Consider the following 15,013-nt stretch of genomic DNA (forward strand, 5'->3'; position numbering starts at 1 on the left):
CATGGTGGCTTTGATACTTATTATGTCTGGTTGCAGAAGTGAGAACCTGATGAGAGCTAAAGGGAGAATATTCTGTGCAGACTCTACTGTTGTTACAGCTCAGAAACACAGTAGTTGCTAATGGTTTTTGTCAAAACCAAACCTTTAGACACTGCAAGACTGCACACTTACTGGGGCCAGACAACGAGTAGGAAAGTTAAAATTCTGTCTTATTTTTTCATTAAACTAAAAAAAGGCATCTTGTCTCACATTCATTTTCATTTCGACTTTCAATTCTATAAAAACTACTTTCCCTATAGAAATGTCTGCATTAAAGTTCTACCACTATCTAATTCCATCTTGATACACAGAGAAGACAAAAGTACCACAACTCTCTGCATTTTAGTGTACTAGTGCTGTGAGCTGCCCTCGGGAGATTGAATACCACTGCATTATGGCAGAGCTCAGGAGTAACTCCTCCAAAACTTCTAATGAGGCTATAGCCAAACTGGCTTACTTATTTCCTGCTGACACCACACTGCAAGCTGTTATTGTAAGATAAGTTTTGCCACTTCCTTTTTGCTTTCCTCTAAAACTGAGACACAAATCCAGGTGTCACCAATAGCAAAACGGATCTCTAGTTTACTGTGAAGGTGTGGACTATCTCCCCAGAATAAATTAGTTTGCCATGGTGCAGTTCTGAGTTGTACAGAACCACAAGTCTCCTTCTTCTCTCCTCCTGGGTTGGGTCAGGTGAGCAGGTGGGAGAGATGGCTGTTTGCTAATTTCCACTGCAAGAAATGAGTAAGCTTTATTCTGTGCCTTCATTCTGTGATTCCTTATTGGTAGTTTCATTTTTGCCACTAACACAATACAGTATCTAGCTACTGTTTTAGGGAACAGAAATCCCCCTTAGCATAGCATCATCTACTACTATTGTCAGAAGCTCCCTCGTCTTGACTAACACAATGGTCTGATGGAAGTCATTATTTCAAGTTATTTCTGTATCTATAATATTGCAATGCACCCCATCAGAATTACTGTCAGCTATTACTATAACACCACTCACTAGCAATGAAATACGGCACAAACATCTTGAAACATATTCTTCTGCTGTTAATTTCTTATAAGACATTCACATGTTCCAAATTATTAAGAAATAAATTATTGGAATTGCTCACTTGCATGCTACTGAGTACTGTGATCAGAATCATAACAGAACAGATTCAAAGAAATTATATTACATAGCGTAAAGTGCTCATTCATAATTAAAAAGTTCATAGAGCAACACATTATTTCCTCAGATATTCAGATGGCTCAAATTAACAATAGAAACAACTGAGCATAAAAATTTACCAGAAGTGATAAATTACAATAAAATCTACTGGAAAAAAAAGCCTAAAACCAAACAAACACATAGGAGAATAGATAGATAGATAGACAGATAGATAGATAGATAGATAGATAGATAGATACCAAATCAATGACAATTGTTAAAAGAGTTTATTTTAAATGTTATAGAAAATTTATCAAAAGACAACACAATTAGATTAGTAAACTCATTATAAACTATCATGCAGGTATTTTATCTTGTAATGGCTAGGAAGATGAAATCATCAGCCCAACACATTGTCTTTAGCCTTTTAAAAAAAATATTTTTAGTTTCTACTTCTGAAAAAACATATGAATCACATTTTTCAAAGAAATGTCAAAAATATATGTTATTTCTTACCTATAAATGGTGTGGGGAACATACACTTCTCTAATTGGGAATTCCAAAATTTCTTTGTGAGGGCGATTACGGTTTTCTGAAAATGGCTTCAGTGGGAGTAGTTCTGGCGTCAGACAATAACCAATGTTATCTGGAGCTGGGGCAATTTCCCCTTTAAGGGTTCCTTTAAAATAAAATCACAAAATATTAACAAAAATATTAAAAAAAACAGTCTATAATAAAAGAAAAATTAAAACAATATGTAAGGTTACACAGCAATGGCTCAGAAAAAAGAACTGGCTCTTGGGCTGCATGAGAAGAAAATCATAGGTACAGAAAGATACAGAGGAAGTAGCCTACACACAACCCAGTCACAATCAGGGCAACACAGAGCTTCTTAAGCATACTCTGTACTGCTTCAAAGAAAATGGAAAGAAAGAAGGAATACTGTATGCTGACAGATGTTCTAATGTCTTTCACACACAAGTAACATAACATTTGTCTGGGAGACTAACAAAAGGTGTGCTGTCTAATACAGCTCTCTCTTACTCCCCCTCCCCTCAGATTCTGCTGGGATTAATCTCTGGCAAAGTAGGCACCACCCATCAGGAAAGCTAGGCTTTCTGTGGTGAGCAGTTACACAGTTAGTACTGATAACATTTACCCCACTATAAACAGACTTTCAATTTAAATTCTCTGCTATGGTAAGTTAAAACCGTTTGGGCAGCTCAGACTTGTCATTTCTGGAAAATAACTAAAAAGGAAAAACAGCTTTGTCCTCAGTTCATATTTTTTAACTTTCCTCCACAATGCAGAAGAGGTTGAACTGTAATTTACTTGAAAAGAAAAATTAGGCTGGTCAGGTGTTTGACAGTAGCTAAACACTGCCTGTACTTCTCTTCTTTGTTAACTAATTCTGACCCTAATATCAAGCTAATATGAACTGTGTACACATTTTAATCTTTCTCTATAAAATATGAACCATTTCAAAACATTGCAGGGAAGCAGAAAGGATCCTTGAAATTTGCTTTAAAGAACTGTCTTCAAATGGTTTGAATAATAACAAAATATATCCAGTAGGCACACTGTAAATTAGGCAGAAAAAGAAATAATTTTGAAATATTAAACTAAATCTAAATTTCCATACTCATTCATGCAGAAAAAAAAATAATTCAAAAGCATTTGTGTTCAGGTAGACACCAGAAACCCAGGAAGTTCCACAACAGCACACATTATAGGCTTTTAACCCAAGTCTAATAGGTTTTGGGTTTGGACTTTTCAGAACAGTTTAGGGGAGAAAAATACATGTAACAACTTCCATCCAAAACTAATTATGTACCTGGTACAGTCTTAATTCTTCTTTGTAAGGAAGATGATCTTTTGAAATCAGCTAAAAATTTAAACAGATCTTCATCACTGAGCCTGTCTCCTTCCTACCAAGAGAAAGACAAAAATCAGTACCTTTGTAACAATACTTCATAACATGGACAAAAGGTTCAGGAGTGAACCATGTCCTTAAGGCATCCAAAGCAAGTGGATTACTATTTACTTGACTGGGGTTGTCCTCTGTCCCCACACAAATATAGCTGGTAGCTTTTCCCAACACAGTTCATAGTACATTGATAAAAAAATGTCTTATGAAATCAGACGTAAAGAGAATACAGTACTTGTTTAAAGAAGGTGTTACTGTTCAGAGGCATTGCTCTGAAGTTTGATGCTGGATAGTTATCCTCTGAGTTGAAACCTCTCTCAGAAAGCCTTCTTGCCTGCAGCAGTGTTGCCTTCTTGTCACTACTGGAACCTTTCCCTTCAAAGAGAAATTAAATGTATCATCATCTTGTTTTTTGCTTTTTGCTAGAGTACAAAGATTCCCAGAATACACTAGAAAACTGCAGAAAAATCTCACCAGCATCAGAGGATAGAGCACCTAAAACATTCTGCTTCTTTTATTTCTAGCTAAGTGAAATAGTGGAATACTAGGACACACCTATTGAAGTGACATTATTTCTGTTACAGAGCAAATGTTTATTTAAATTTTTAGTTCATGGGTTACAAAGCATATTGAACAATGGTCCTGCCTACCAAACTGATACGTTTGGTATCTTGATTGCTCAGTATTGCTAGCTAACTCCATAGGCAAAGAAATTTTACTTCTACAAAGCCAGTGTTCAATGAAAAGTGGGTCTAAACCATGAAAGAATATTTAGCAGACATAAAAAATATGCAGAGACAACATGGTGAGCACAATTAATTTGTAAGTGTCTATAGGACTGCAAAGGAAAGCTGTCAAGACATGAGTTTGAATCTGTGATTCACTTTTGATGCCAGAGTGAATAACATTGTTTCCTATACCCAGTCCCACTGCAGAGCCATTTTGCCTTACTTAGAAAAGTTAGACAAGTACCATTTAAACCTTCAGCTTCTTGTATTTCTCGTTCAAGTGTTGAAAAGTTGAAATAACTAGCTAGGCTTATGGGAATCCAGGCAAATGGCATTCTGTATTTCCCCAGCCTCTGACAAAAGGATTCCGCTTGTGCTTTCAGTTTTTCAATCTTTTCTTTTGTCTGAAACAAAGAAAATATTGGCTGTTTCAAAAGCAATCAGTTATTCCAATGCTACCATACACAAAAATCTAAGTAAGATATCCACGGTTCAGTAAATAATTTGCATTGATATCTCATATTTTCTTGCTATATCACGGACAGAACTGTAGCTGTTTTGATTTGCACATTCACTTCAATTCCTTTTTAATGAGTTCATTTGTATTATAGAAATGTAAAAAGCCAAATCAATGGCTTTCCACAATAATATTCAAATTCAGAATGAACAATCACCATGAAATGTTAGCAGGTTCTACTTCTTTCATCAGATACAGAAAAAAAATTCTATTGAAAGCAATATTCTAAACGTGAGACGTGGAAGCCTGGCAAACACTGTCAGTGCATTCCAGGGAAGTAAATGACCATGAATTCCTTGAACAGAACTCACATTATCTATGGACAACAGTACTGAATGGGAGAGCTGCACACTAAAACAGGCCATCTGCCCATCCAAACCAACAGTATGTCTCTGAGGTACAAGTATTTCTGCTAATTCTACATTTCAGTCATTTCCTTTGCTCACCCCCATCTGCTTCATGACTCAAGACTGTGTCAATATTGATTTCCAAAGGGGTCAGTAACAATAATGCACCTGGTCTTCTCCTGATTTCTTTCTGTCAGCCACAGACATCAAACTTCTTGCACCATGGATGACTAACCAGCTTTTCCTCCAGTGTTTTTGCTATTTCATCCTACTTCAAAGAGCCTGTTGTTTTTGTTTGGTTGGTTGGCTGGTTTTAGCACACATTTTTTGATCTAAATATTCTTTACAGTTATTTATTTACCTTGCCAGCATCACTTTCTTTAAGAACCATGTAGGGTTCTGCACAGTCTCCAATTTCTCCTTGCTGAAGCACTTTTTCTATCTACAAAAAGCAATACAATCAGATGATTAAAGAAAAAAATGTCATCCAAATAGTAACGTTGTTTCTCTAGCAATTTGAAAGAGTTTGCCTAATATATAACTGTATATAATTTCTTAAAACTGTCTTTATGGAGTAACTGATGCTAAACCTTCTAGTTTTCCATCTGTTAGAAAGCAGAAAATATATATGTGACAACACAGTCAATCACTTACTACTGCGTTTTCACTGAAATAAGGATAATTAACACATTCCAAATGAAGTGGTTCAGGCTAACTCAGAATTAAGCAAATAAAATTATGCAAAGTTCACTAAACCAATGCCAAAAAACCTCCACAGAATGTCAATAAAATTTTTGGAACTGCCTTATTTCACTATATTTTTGATTTCCCTTACGCAGAGATAGGAAATTCTACGTACTTAGTAGAACTGGTACATGAGATAATAATATAACTTCGTAGCTTGAAATGAGATATACCACTGGACACCTGCTCACACACTACTATTAAAAACTGTCATAATTCATCTCATCTAGACAAAAGCCATGTTTGTCAGTTCCATGAGCTCAGACAACAGGAATAGGCAGAATGGTATCAAAGTAGTACTCTAACATACCTTTATTACCAGATATATATCTGGTGAGGGATAAGTGACAGAAAATATTGCTGATCTTGCCTGAGTAGACAAGTCAATGCAGGGTGTATGAGAACGCAAGAATCCCCTTAATGAATCAGAATTGAGGTCACAATGAAAATTTTCCGAGATCTTGAAAAGAAAAAAGGGGTTAAAATATGTTGTAAAGCAAAAATGCCTAAAATTTTATTTTAAAGCAAATCAAAAGTTGTAACTACAACTATAAAATAAGCAATTGCAAGCATGTGACTTACTAAATAGCAAGAATCCTGGATCAGACTGCGTGTGTAAAAAAGTAGCACGTTTTGTGTTAATTTTTCCTAGGTTACTACTCTGAAGATAAAAACCCAGGCCAAGTGAACAAAAATATTATATATACATTTACCTTTTTTCTTTCCTTTATGTCATAGAGAGCTATGCACGCAAACAAAGGTTCTATCTCTATATCAAACCTGTTAGGGAAAGACACACAAGACACTGATTGACACTGCAGTCATATGGCAATGCATAATAAAAAAGAGCATGCTTTTTTTTTCCCTGTTTATTAAGTTGTGCTGGCTTCAGCTGGGGGAGAATTGATTTTCTTCAGAGTTAGGCTAGGGTTCTGGATTTGTACTGAACACAGGGTTAATAATATAAAGATGTTTCTGCTGTTGCTGAGCAGGGCTTGCCGAAAACTAAGGCCTTTTCTGCTTTTGGTACTCCTCCAGCTGGAGAGGAGACGAGGGTGTGTGGGAGACTGGAAGGAGACAAAGGTAGGACCCCAAATAACCAAAGGGATATTCCAGATCATGTGGCACCATGCCCAGAATACAAATAGGGGGTAAAAGGAGCAAGGGGGGGAAATCTGGACTGATGGTGTTTGTCTTCCCAAGTAATATTACATGTGGACTTGCCCTCCTGGAGATGGATGAACACCTGCCTGCCATTGGGAACCTGTGAGTTAATTCCTTGTTTTCCTTTGCTTGTCTTTGTGCCACTTGCTTTCCCTATTAAAATGTCTGTGTCTCAAACCATGAGTTCTCCAGATTTACTGTTCTGATTCATTCCCCAGTCCTGCTGATGGAGGAATGAGCGAGTGGTTGTGTGGGGCTTGGATGGTGGTTGGGGTTAAGCCACAACGGAAGACCGGGACAGCAATCACCTTTTTTTTTTTTTTTTAAGTATATAATCTGGGTTCACTCCCAATACTTTTTCATCCTGGCATGTTAAAGACTTCTGCAAAGATGGATATAGAAAAAATTCTCTGCTACACTAAGAAAGAACACTTGAGCAGTGAATGCTGTTGTAGGGGACAGCTTCGGTGGTGCAACAAGGTGTGCGCTGTACACTGTTGTGAACTCAGAAATGGTGAGCAGTGCTTGTGAAGGTTTACTTACTTCAGAGTGTGGAGTTTCAGCAAAATCCTGTTGCCCAGATGTTCCTTTGGGCGATCTGGCACTGGTCGTATCTCCACTACATCTTCCTATCATTAAACAGTCATACTCAATTAAAACAACTGCAAATTTACACACTTGCATAAAACACTTACATGACAGTAGCTAAGCCACTGCTACAGACTAGCATCTTCCCCCCTCGGTGGGCAGTTAATGTCCCCAGAGATAAAAGGAAACAGATTTATTATTTCTGAATATTTACATCCCTGATCACTAAATGGCATTTACACCAAATATTTACAGCTGTGGACCCCAAGTGCAAGCTGCTATGAAAGCCGACACCCTGACATAGCCGTATCACCATCATATAGCTTGGCCCACACTGAGAGCAGTGTAGTGTTTATCTGCTGTGGTGCGGCTTTAACCTCGGGCACGCTGGGACAGCCAGCTGGGAGAGAGGAGCAGGGCAGCCGGGCTCCGGCTCACCTCATCCACGGCGGGGTAGAGGGCGAGGAGCTCGGCGTGCCTGTTGGTGCGGCGCGCCTCCTCGTTCAGCCGCTCGAACTCCTCGGCGCTGGCGTGCCGCAGCAGGTGCTCCAGCCGCGGGTCCGGCTGCAGGCTGCGCAGCTCCGGGTCCGAGCAGGCCGCGCTCGTCCTCGAGGCCTCCTCCGGGACAGCAGGAACGTGCTGGGGTCCCACCTGCTGGAAAACAGGAAAGTGGCAAGGTGTGGCTTGGGCATCAGGGTGTCACAGAATGGCTCTTGGTGAGCTGGCAGAGGGGATTTTAATGCCTCCTCTGCCATGAAGCCTAATGGCCAGCATGGTGCTCTGCCTGATGCCATCACACATCACAGAATCACAGAATATGCTGAGTTGGAAGGGATCCACTAGGATCACAGAGTCCAGCTCCTGGCCATGCACAGGACCATCCCCAAGAATCACACCATGTGCCTGAGACCATTGACCAAACGGTTCTTGAACTCTGTCAGGCTTGGTGCTGTGGCCACTTCCCTGGGGAGCCTGTTCTAGTGCTCAGCCACTCTCTGGGTGAAGAACCTTTTCCTGATATCCAGCCTAAACCTCCCCTGGCACAACTTCAGGCCATTTCCTCAGGTCCTGTCACTGGTCACCACAGAGTGATCAGTACCTGCCCCTCCTCTTCCCCTTGCAAGGAAAAGGTGAACTGCAATGAGGTGTCCCCTCAGTGTCCTCTTCTTCAGGCTGAACAGACCAAACGACCTCAGACCCTTCTCATACGGCTCCACCACAAGGCCCTTCACCAGCTTTGTGTCCATCCTTTGCATGCTCTCCGATGGCTTTCTGTCTCTCTTATACAGCAGTGACCAAAACTGTATACAACACTCAGGGGGAGGTTACACCACATGCTTCTTTTGAGTGAAGCTGCTGTATTTGATTACGTTTCCAAAGTGAAGAAAATGTACCTGAAAAGTTGCATCGCCAGAATCCAATGTTTCTGATTCAAATGTTTGTTTTTGAAGCGTTTTGTGAAAATCTTTTCGGGATCCCTTGTTTTTCAGGCTACAAGTATCTGAATTCCCTTGATTTCTTTTATGGAGAAGCCCAAGAAGGTCAGGATAACATGAGGAGGTGTTAAGGGAAAATAAAACAGAAAAGACAAATTAAAAATTATTTAAAAACTGAAAAGATTGTTCTGCAAAAAGCAGTGTAGCACAGCTTCTATGTAAAACCTGACAACTTTCACAACTTTAACATGTTTTTATGCACCATTGTGACTCTATAATGTATATTAAGAACAGTTTAAAAGGAAAAAAAGATAATTCAGATAATTTTTCTACAGAGTATAGGTCTGAGACAGCAGGAAAACCTATCCTAGGTACAAAATCTGGTCTGATCTCCTCATCAGACATGGTGATTATTTCAGTGACCTTAAGAACACGGATCAGGATCACTTATCTCTTGGCTGGCCTCTTCAATTATATACATCAAATCTTTTGCTGCTCTTATCCTGGACCTAACTAGTATCCCAAGCTATTTCCATGCAACAATCTACAACTTCTAGAAAAACGCCTGGTTTTGAAGAGGGCTATTTCTGTGTGCCAATGTAACCCTTCAGGTTGGCAGCTTTGAAAAATTCTTCTCAAATTTCAAGTTACTTTTTTTTGAGGCAGCTTGAAAAAAAAACAGCAGGTACCCTGAAAAAAAGGTGTTAGATGCATCCAGAGCTCTGTTTCTTTCACTTTAGTATGCAATTTGCTAAATCCTGTGATGGTCTTTTTTGTAATCAATCTCCTTATTTACAACATCCTGCTTCATTCATTTTCCTTTCTGTGATACTCCCAAAGAAATGACTGAGCATCTGAATACTTTCATAAAGAAGACACAATAAGCAATTATTGATCAGGGAGACACCTTTTTATTACATTTTGGGAGTAACTGAATTATATGCTCTGATGTGTTTTAATTTTAATTGTTTGCATTTTAATCGTTTGCCAGTTCACTGCAATGAAAACTGGTCATAAAAAGACAATCCCAGCTCTCCTTGGATGTGACCTTGTTTCGGAACCACTGTAATTATCCAGAATGGAAGGCAGAAATTCTGCATGACTTTAAGACGTGTAAGAATCTTGTTGTATAGATTTTTTTTTCACTGCCTCTGGTGGCAAACAAATGATTAATGGAGGAAATTTATGTACCTGAGTTCACATTTTCCCTGTGGTGTGAAAACTACCCTAAAGATGCCTTTCCCCGTAACTACTCCCGGAATATTTATTTATACCACTTATTTATTTTGAAAAGCATTATAGCAATTAAAGCTCACCAAGTGGCAAACCATGGTTTTAATACACATGTCAATTTAATGGGCACACACTGAATTAAGAAAATGAGATGAGGAAAAAACCCAAAGGACAACTGAAAGGAGAAATAGGCACAGGAACAAGCTACCCATTCAGCCTCCTGCAAGGCCACATGGACTCCAGCTGTGCTCAGCTTTTCTGCCACATACCTCTCTACCCTGGGGCCTGAGAATAACCTCTGCTCATGCCACCCACTGCAGACTCCTCAATCTCCTGTTCTGAACCTTCGCATTCATGAGTGGATCAAAGTCACTCACACACTTGTCTCACCCATAGCTCACCAGACAATGTATTTAGCAACCTCTTCTATAACATCTCTCAAGTAGGCAGCTACAGTTTTTCCAGCCTTCCTCAAAACAATGGAAACAATTACTTTTTTCTCATTTTTCTCTTGAAATCTTTTCTTCTGCTCACACTTTTTTTAAAAGAAAAAAAACCTGTCCAAGCATAACATGAGATTCCCAATATCAATCTATCACTGGATTATGTGACACTGCAGCATATTTGGTAGTGGTTTGTTCTTTGCAATTTTAATAACTTGCTTGCATTGTTAGCCAAAGCTACCAAAGCTCAGCTCTCTGGCAGAGTCCACCATCATGTTTACCACAGAGTCAACTGCTCAATAAAGATTTTGAATGCAAATTTACCTCACCCGAATCAATGAAACAGTAAAACACTCAGCAAAACTTTCCACATATGTATGTTTCTATGGCTCCATTCACACTTCTACCAGCACACAGAAATGCAAAAATAGCCATGTTCTATTTTTCACTTCACCTACTTTACTGCTTACTCCCTTCTCCTGTGCTCAAACAAAGCTGCACACTGGCTCTTTACAGCATACAGAGCAGCACTGTGTGAAAGAGCTAGTGCCTCTGCTCTGAGTGGTGAGGGAGGAGAGCCAACAAAACCCACTAGCCTACTTTTAGTGACTCACTGCAGAGCAGTTCTGAGAATTCAGTTTCATCAGCACCCCTGGAGGAAGTCTCTTAATAAGCCCCAGCAGCTGCACCACTGAGGAGCACAAGCTGCACAGTTAAACAGTGCAAATTCCTCTGCAATCACCACTGTAAACCCATAAGGCACTGGCTGTTGATGTAAATCAGAAAAACAGAGAGTAACAAGGGTGAGTGAAGAGGCACAACAAAATTGCAGCAAATGTGTCAGCACTCCACCACCTGCTGCTCTTTCTGCTTTTCAAGAGCTGGGCATGAGTGCAGGAGTGGATGAAGAGGAAGTGCTATGGACAAAACAGGGCTCCAAAAACCTCTTTCTGAAGAACAGCATGAGGTGATGGGGAAGGAGGCAAGACATCCCACAGACTCCCCTAAGAGTCTGGGAACAGACATCCTGCAACAGAGAGCACTGAATGAGAGTCCCCTTTGCATTTTACATATGAAACAGTATAGGACAGAATAAAATAAAATAAAAAAAAAATATAATGAACTAGACTAAAGGAAATGAAGCACTTATAATGACTACAGGCCCAGCTCTCTGTGTTGAATTACACTGAGCTCAAGTGCAGAAATCATTTACTGATATAAAATAGTAAATTTGGGTATAACACAGATAATCCTATGAAGACACTCAGTCACTGCTGGGAAAGACCATAATCCTTGAGTTTTCAGACACATTTGGAAATCAAATCATATTGAATTTTCAGGGCATGAATAGGTTAAAAGCATGCAAATATAATCTTTATCACTGTTATCTTTCCTTTTAGTGGGATCAAACAGTATTAGTTTTCCTGACTAAGAGAAATCATCACTACAGAGGGTTGATGTGAATTTCTTCCCATCAACTTCTCATCCGTTTACAGCCTGAATTAAGAAGCAGATGCTACAGTATTTGGCAATGCACACCATCTCAAACAAAACAATATGGTTATTTATACTACTGAAAAGTCAGTTCTTATCTTCAATCACTGACTAAAATCATAATAATTTAGGATTACTTGTAAGAGCAAGCATCTCCTCTCTGATAAGTAAGATGAAATGTACTTTTTATTTTATTTAGTTTTATCTTCCTTACTTTCGGTTCACAATCAGCCACTCACGGGTGTAAGTCTGAACACAGTCTTTGACGTGTGAGTCCAGTTCAACCCTGTGGAAAAAGCAACATATTTCAGCTCCTAAGTCACACTTTCAGGACAAATAAATTTATCTAAACATGCTAGTCAGATAAAGGCCTCTCTGTTAGTCCTCTCCTGTGTATTTATTTTACTGCTAAACTATTGTTTGAGGTTTAAAAAAAAATCCTCTGTACTGCATGAATTCCCTTATGCAGGTTTTTGGTACTGTTCTGATAAACATACAAGCATACATTTAACAGAGAAGAGGTAACCACTTCCTACACTATCTATTTATAAATATAAGAGTGACATTGCTATAAAATACAGTAAAATTAAATAAATTACACAACATAACCAACCTACTGATTTTCAAAACTTGATAACAAGTCTCAAGATATAGAAATATTTTTTTAGAGGCCTCAACTCCTGGACTCTTGCAAATACCGAGTTTTTATGTATGTGCAATTTTCTCTTCTCACAGAAACAAAGAAAATCTTAAAAAGGGACCCCCTTTAGAACTTAAAGTTTAGAACTTGAAGCTTAAAAAGCTTCTAATCAGATAGGATAATAAAACTTTAAGTTCTAAGAATACCTTATAATTTCATTTTCTCTTTTCCAAATAAGTCTCCTTTAATGAAGGGGGTTGTCAGTGCTCCTTGATAGCCTGGATACTATTTGGAACTACAGGTCTTTCAGCCAATGTCCCATGAACTTCACATCATGATGCTATGGCATAATTCCCCTGTGCCCATTCTTAAAAATTTTAATGACCTGTTCCAAAATAATTTGTAGCATTCTCCAATCCAAGTGAGTAAAAGAGTAGGTAGGATACACATTCAATACAGGAACAGGTGAAAGGTATGATGATTTTTAACACTTTCCACATAGAACTCCTGAGAGATTTGCAGCTGGTTACCGAGGCTGGCTAACAGCTTTTTTGGGTTTGTGTGTGCACGGTGGGACAGAGCCTTGGCTGATGCCAGGCTGTCGAGTGCCCCTGCCTCTGGTGGCTCCTGCCTCTGCATCAGGTGGGAGGTGTGTTTGCTGGCAGGCAGCACATTAACCCAGTTTGGTCGGTGGTACCTGTTTCCTGTTCTCTGCACACAGAAAGATCAAAGACTGCACTGCCTGCAGGCCCATCCTTGGTTCATGCCCCTGCTGTGTTCTCATCCCTAACACATCCTGGCACTCTTGATCAGGATTTTCTATAAAAACACCAATATCAATTATATCAATGTGAATGGCTAAGTGGCAAGCTGCTGTAAAAAAATCTGCTGAAAGCACATTTGTTGGTATTGACTATTTGAGCTTTGTCACAGACTCCTTATAGAACATAATATATAACGTAATAACTTTGTGGTGCAAATCAGGCTTAAAACTGATTCTACAGCATGAGCCTGCATGGTCTTCTACTGGAAAAACAAATAAATAACTGCTGTTTTAAACATCAGGCATGGTGGGAAGTAACCGTGGAAATAGGTAAGAAATGGCCTTATTTTAGATGTAATTTCAAACGTTGAATAATTATTTCAATATTTTTGTCCATTGTTTAAATAAAAGGTTACTTCAAGCAAAAAATCCCATTCATTGTCTCCCACATCGATTCTCTCTCAAATCCACAGAAAAAACAAGAATAGCTTGTAAAGACTGGGACTTTTCTATAAATAACTTCAATTGAAAATCACGTGTTGTGAAAATATTAGAAGCTGTGTGATTCAAAGAGTTCTCAGGTAACCTAGCATGGCATCTCATCTCTACATCTATCTTTATTCTCCTTCTTGAGAAAAGCACTGGGCCAAGAAGAATCTTGCTGACTGAAACCTTGCTTAGAGAGAGGATTTTCAACTAGTCTACAGCTGGCAAAAATTGCACAAGCTGTGCTTCCCTCTTAGCCTCATTGTATTTGGTGTGTCGGGCAGAAAACACTGAACAAATATTTCTGTTACATAGGGCTCTAGTTTGAACAGCTGGCTGGTAAAAATTAGAGCAGCATGTATCAACTTTTTCAGGAACAGAGAGGGATGCAGGTCTACCCTGTGAGCAAAGACAACATAAATGAAGCCAATTTGTCCCTCAGCGTGGCAGTTCAGCACAGCACTGAATATAGCCTGTGCTGTTCATTTCCTGGATACGCTGTAAGGAGCCAGCCTCCATGCCAAACACACTATATAGTTAGCCATCTCTGCTGATGTAGCAGTTTGGGACTAAATGGTGCTGACTTCATATTATCTCACCATTATTCCTTGCAAAACTCAACAGGTCTTTGGAGTTCTACCTAAAGGTACCATTTATAGTGAAACAGTCTCTGAGGTGTATTTTGTATACATTGCATAGCCTTTCTAATAACACATCAGAAAACTCCCTGATGAATTTTCTCATTCTGAAAAATGCTTTTGTTCATAGCATGCCTGTTTTTCAAACCAGCTTAAATATTTGCAGGACCATTGAGCACCAGTATCACCACAAGCTACCTATATAAGCTGTTTAAAACAGGGTAATTATTTCTTCAATATCAGCCTAAAACCACATGTGACTTCTACACTAGAAATTAACACTTATTCCCCTTCCCAAACCTTGTGAAGTATGAACCATTTCCTCCCATTTATGCAAGACAGGTACTGAGAAAGAGATTCTTAGTGATCTGATCAATGCCATGTAACACACAGCTGGCAAAAAACCCAAAAAACTCAATACTGTTGTTGTTACATGATCAGAATAAACTTTTATCTCTGGCATTGCAGCTACAAAAATTATGTTTCATACTATCCTCCTGTCCTTCTTTACTCGTCTTCCTGTCGATGCCTACCTCACTTGTGCCGCTACCAAGGAAGCTGTGTAAAAACTTGCATAATTTTAAGTGTGCAGACAAGCCTAAAAGAGCCAGTGGCAAAGTTCAAACATTTGAAGTTCAACTGTGTACTGGCTGGATGGGTGGCAGAGTGA

General features: G+C 39.1%; 1 protein-coding gene across 1 annotated transcript in view; it reads right to left on the minus strand.

The window, feature by feature from the left end:
• Nucleotides 1-15,013, minus strand: part of DOCK8 (dedicator of cytokinesis 8) — a 91,175-nt gene that overhangs the window by 51,327 nt on the left and 24,835 nt on the right. Inside the window, exons 4-14 of the mRNA XM_058824262.1 lie at nucleotides 12,031-12,102; nucleotides 8,605-8,728; nucleotides 7,649-7,861; nucleotides 7,166-7,251; nucleotides 6,172-6,238; nucleotides 5,769-5,918; nucleotides 5,076-5,156; nucleotides 4,095-4,254; nucleotides 3,358-3,497; nucleotides 3,030-3,123; nucleotides 1,712-1,874 (exon numbers count right to left, since the gene is read on the minus strand). Coding sequence (XP_058680245.1) covers nucleotides 1,712-1,874; nucleotides 3,030-3,123; nucleotides 3,358-3,497; nucleotides 4,095-4,254; nucleotides 5,076-5,156; nucleotides 5,769-5,918; nucleotides 6,172-6,238; nucleotides 7,166-7,251; nucleotides 7,649-7,861; nucleotides 8,605-8,728; nucleotides 12,031-12,102 — 1,350 coding nt within the window. The remainder of the gene's footprint in view (nucleotides 1-1,711; nucleotides 1,875-3,029; nucleotides 3,124-3,357; nucleotides 3,498-4,094; nucleotides 4,255-5,075; nucleotides 5,157-5,768; nucleotides 5,919-6,171; nucleotides 6,239-7,165; nucleotides 7,252-7,648; nucleotides 7,862-8,604; nucleotides 8,729-12,030; nucleotides 12,103-15,013) is intronic.

This window comes from Ammospiza caudacuta, chromosome Z (genome assembly GCF_027887145.1).
Source record: "Ammospiza caudacuta isolate bAmmCau1 chromosome Z, bAmmCau1.pri, whole genome shotgun sequence".
NCBI lineage: Eukaryota > Metazoa > Chordata > Aves > Passeriformes > Passerellidae > Ammospiza > Ammospiza caudacuta.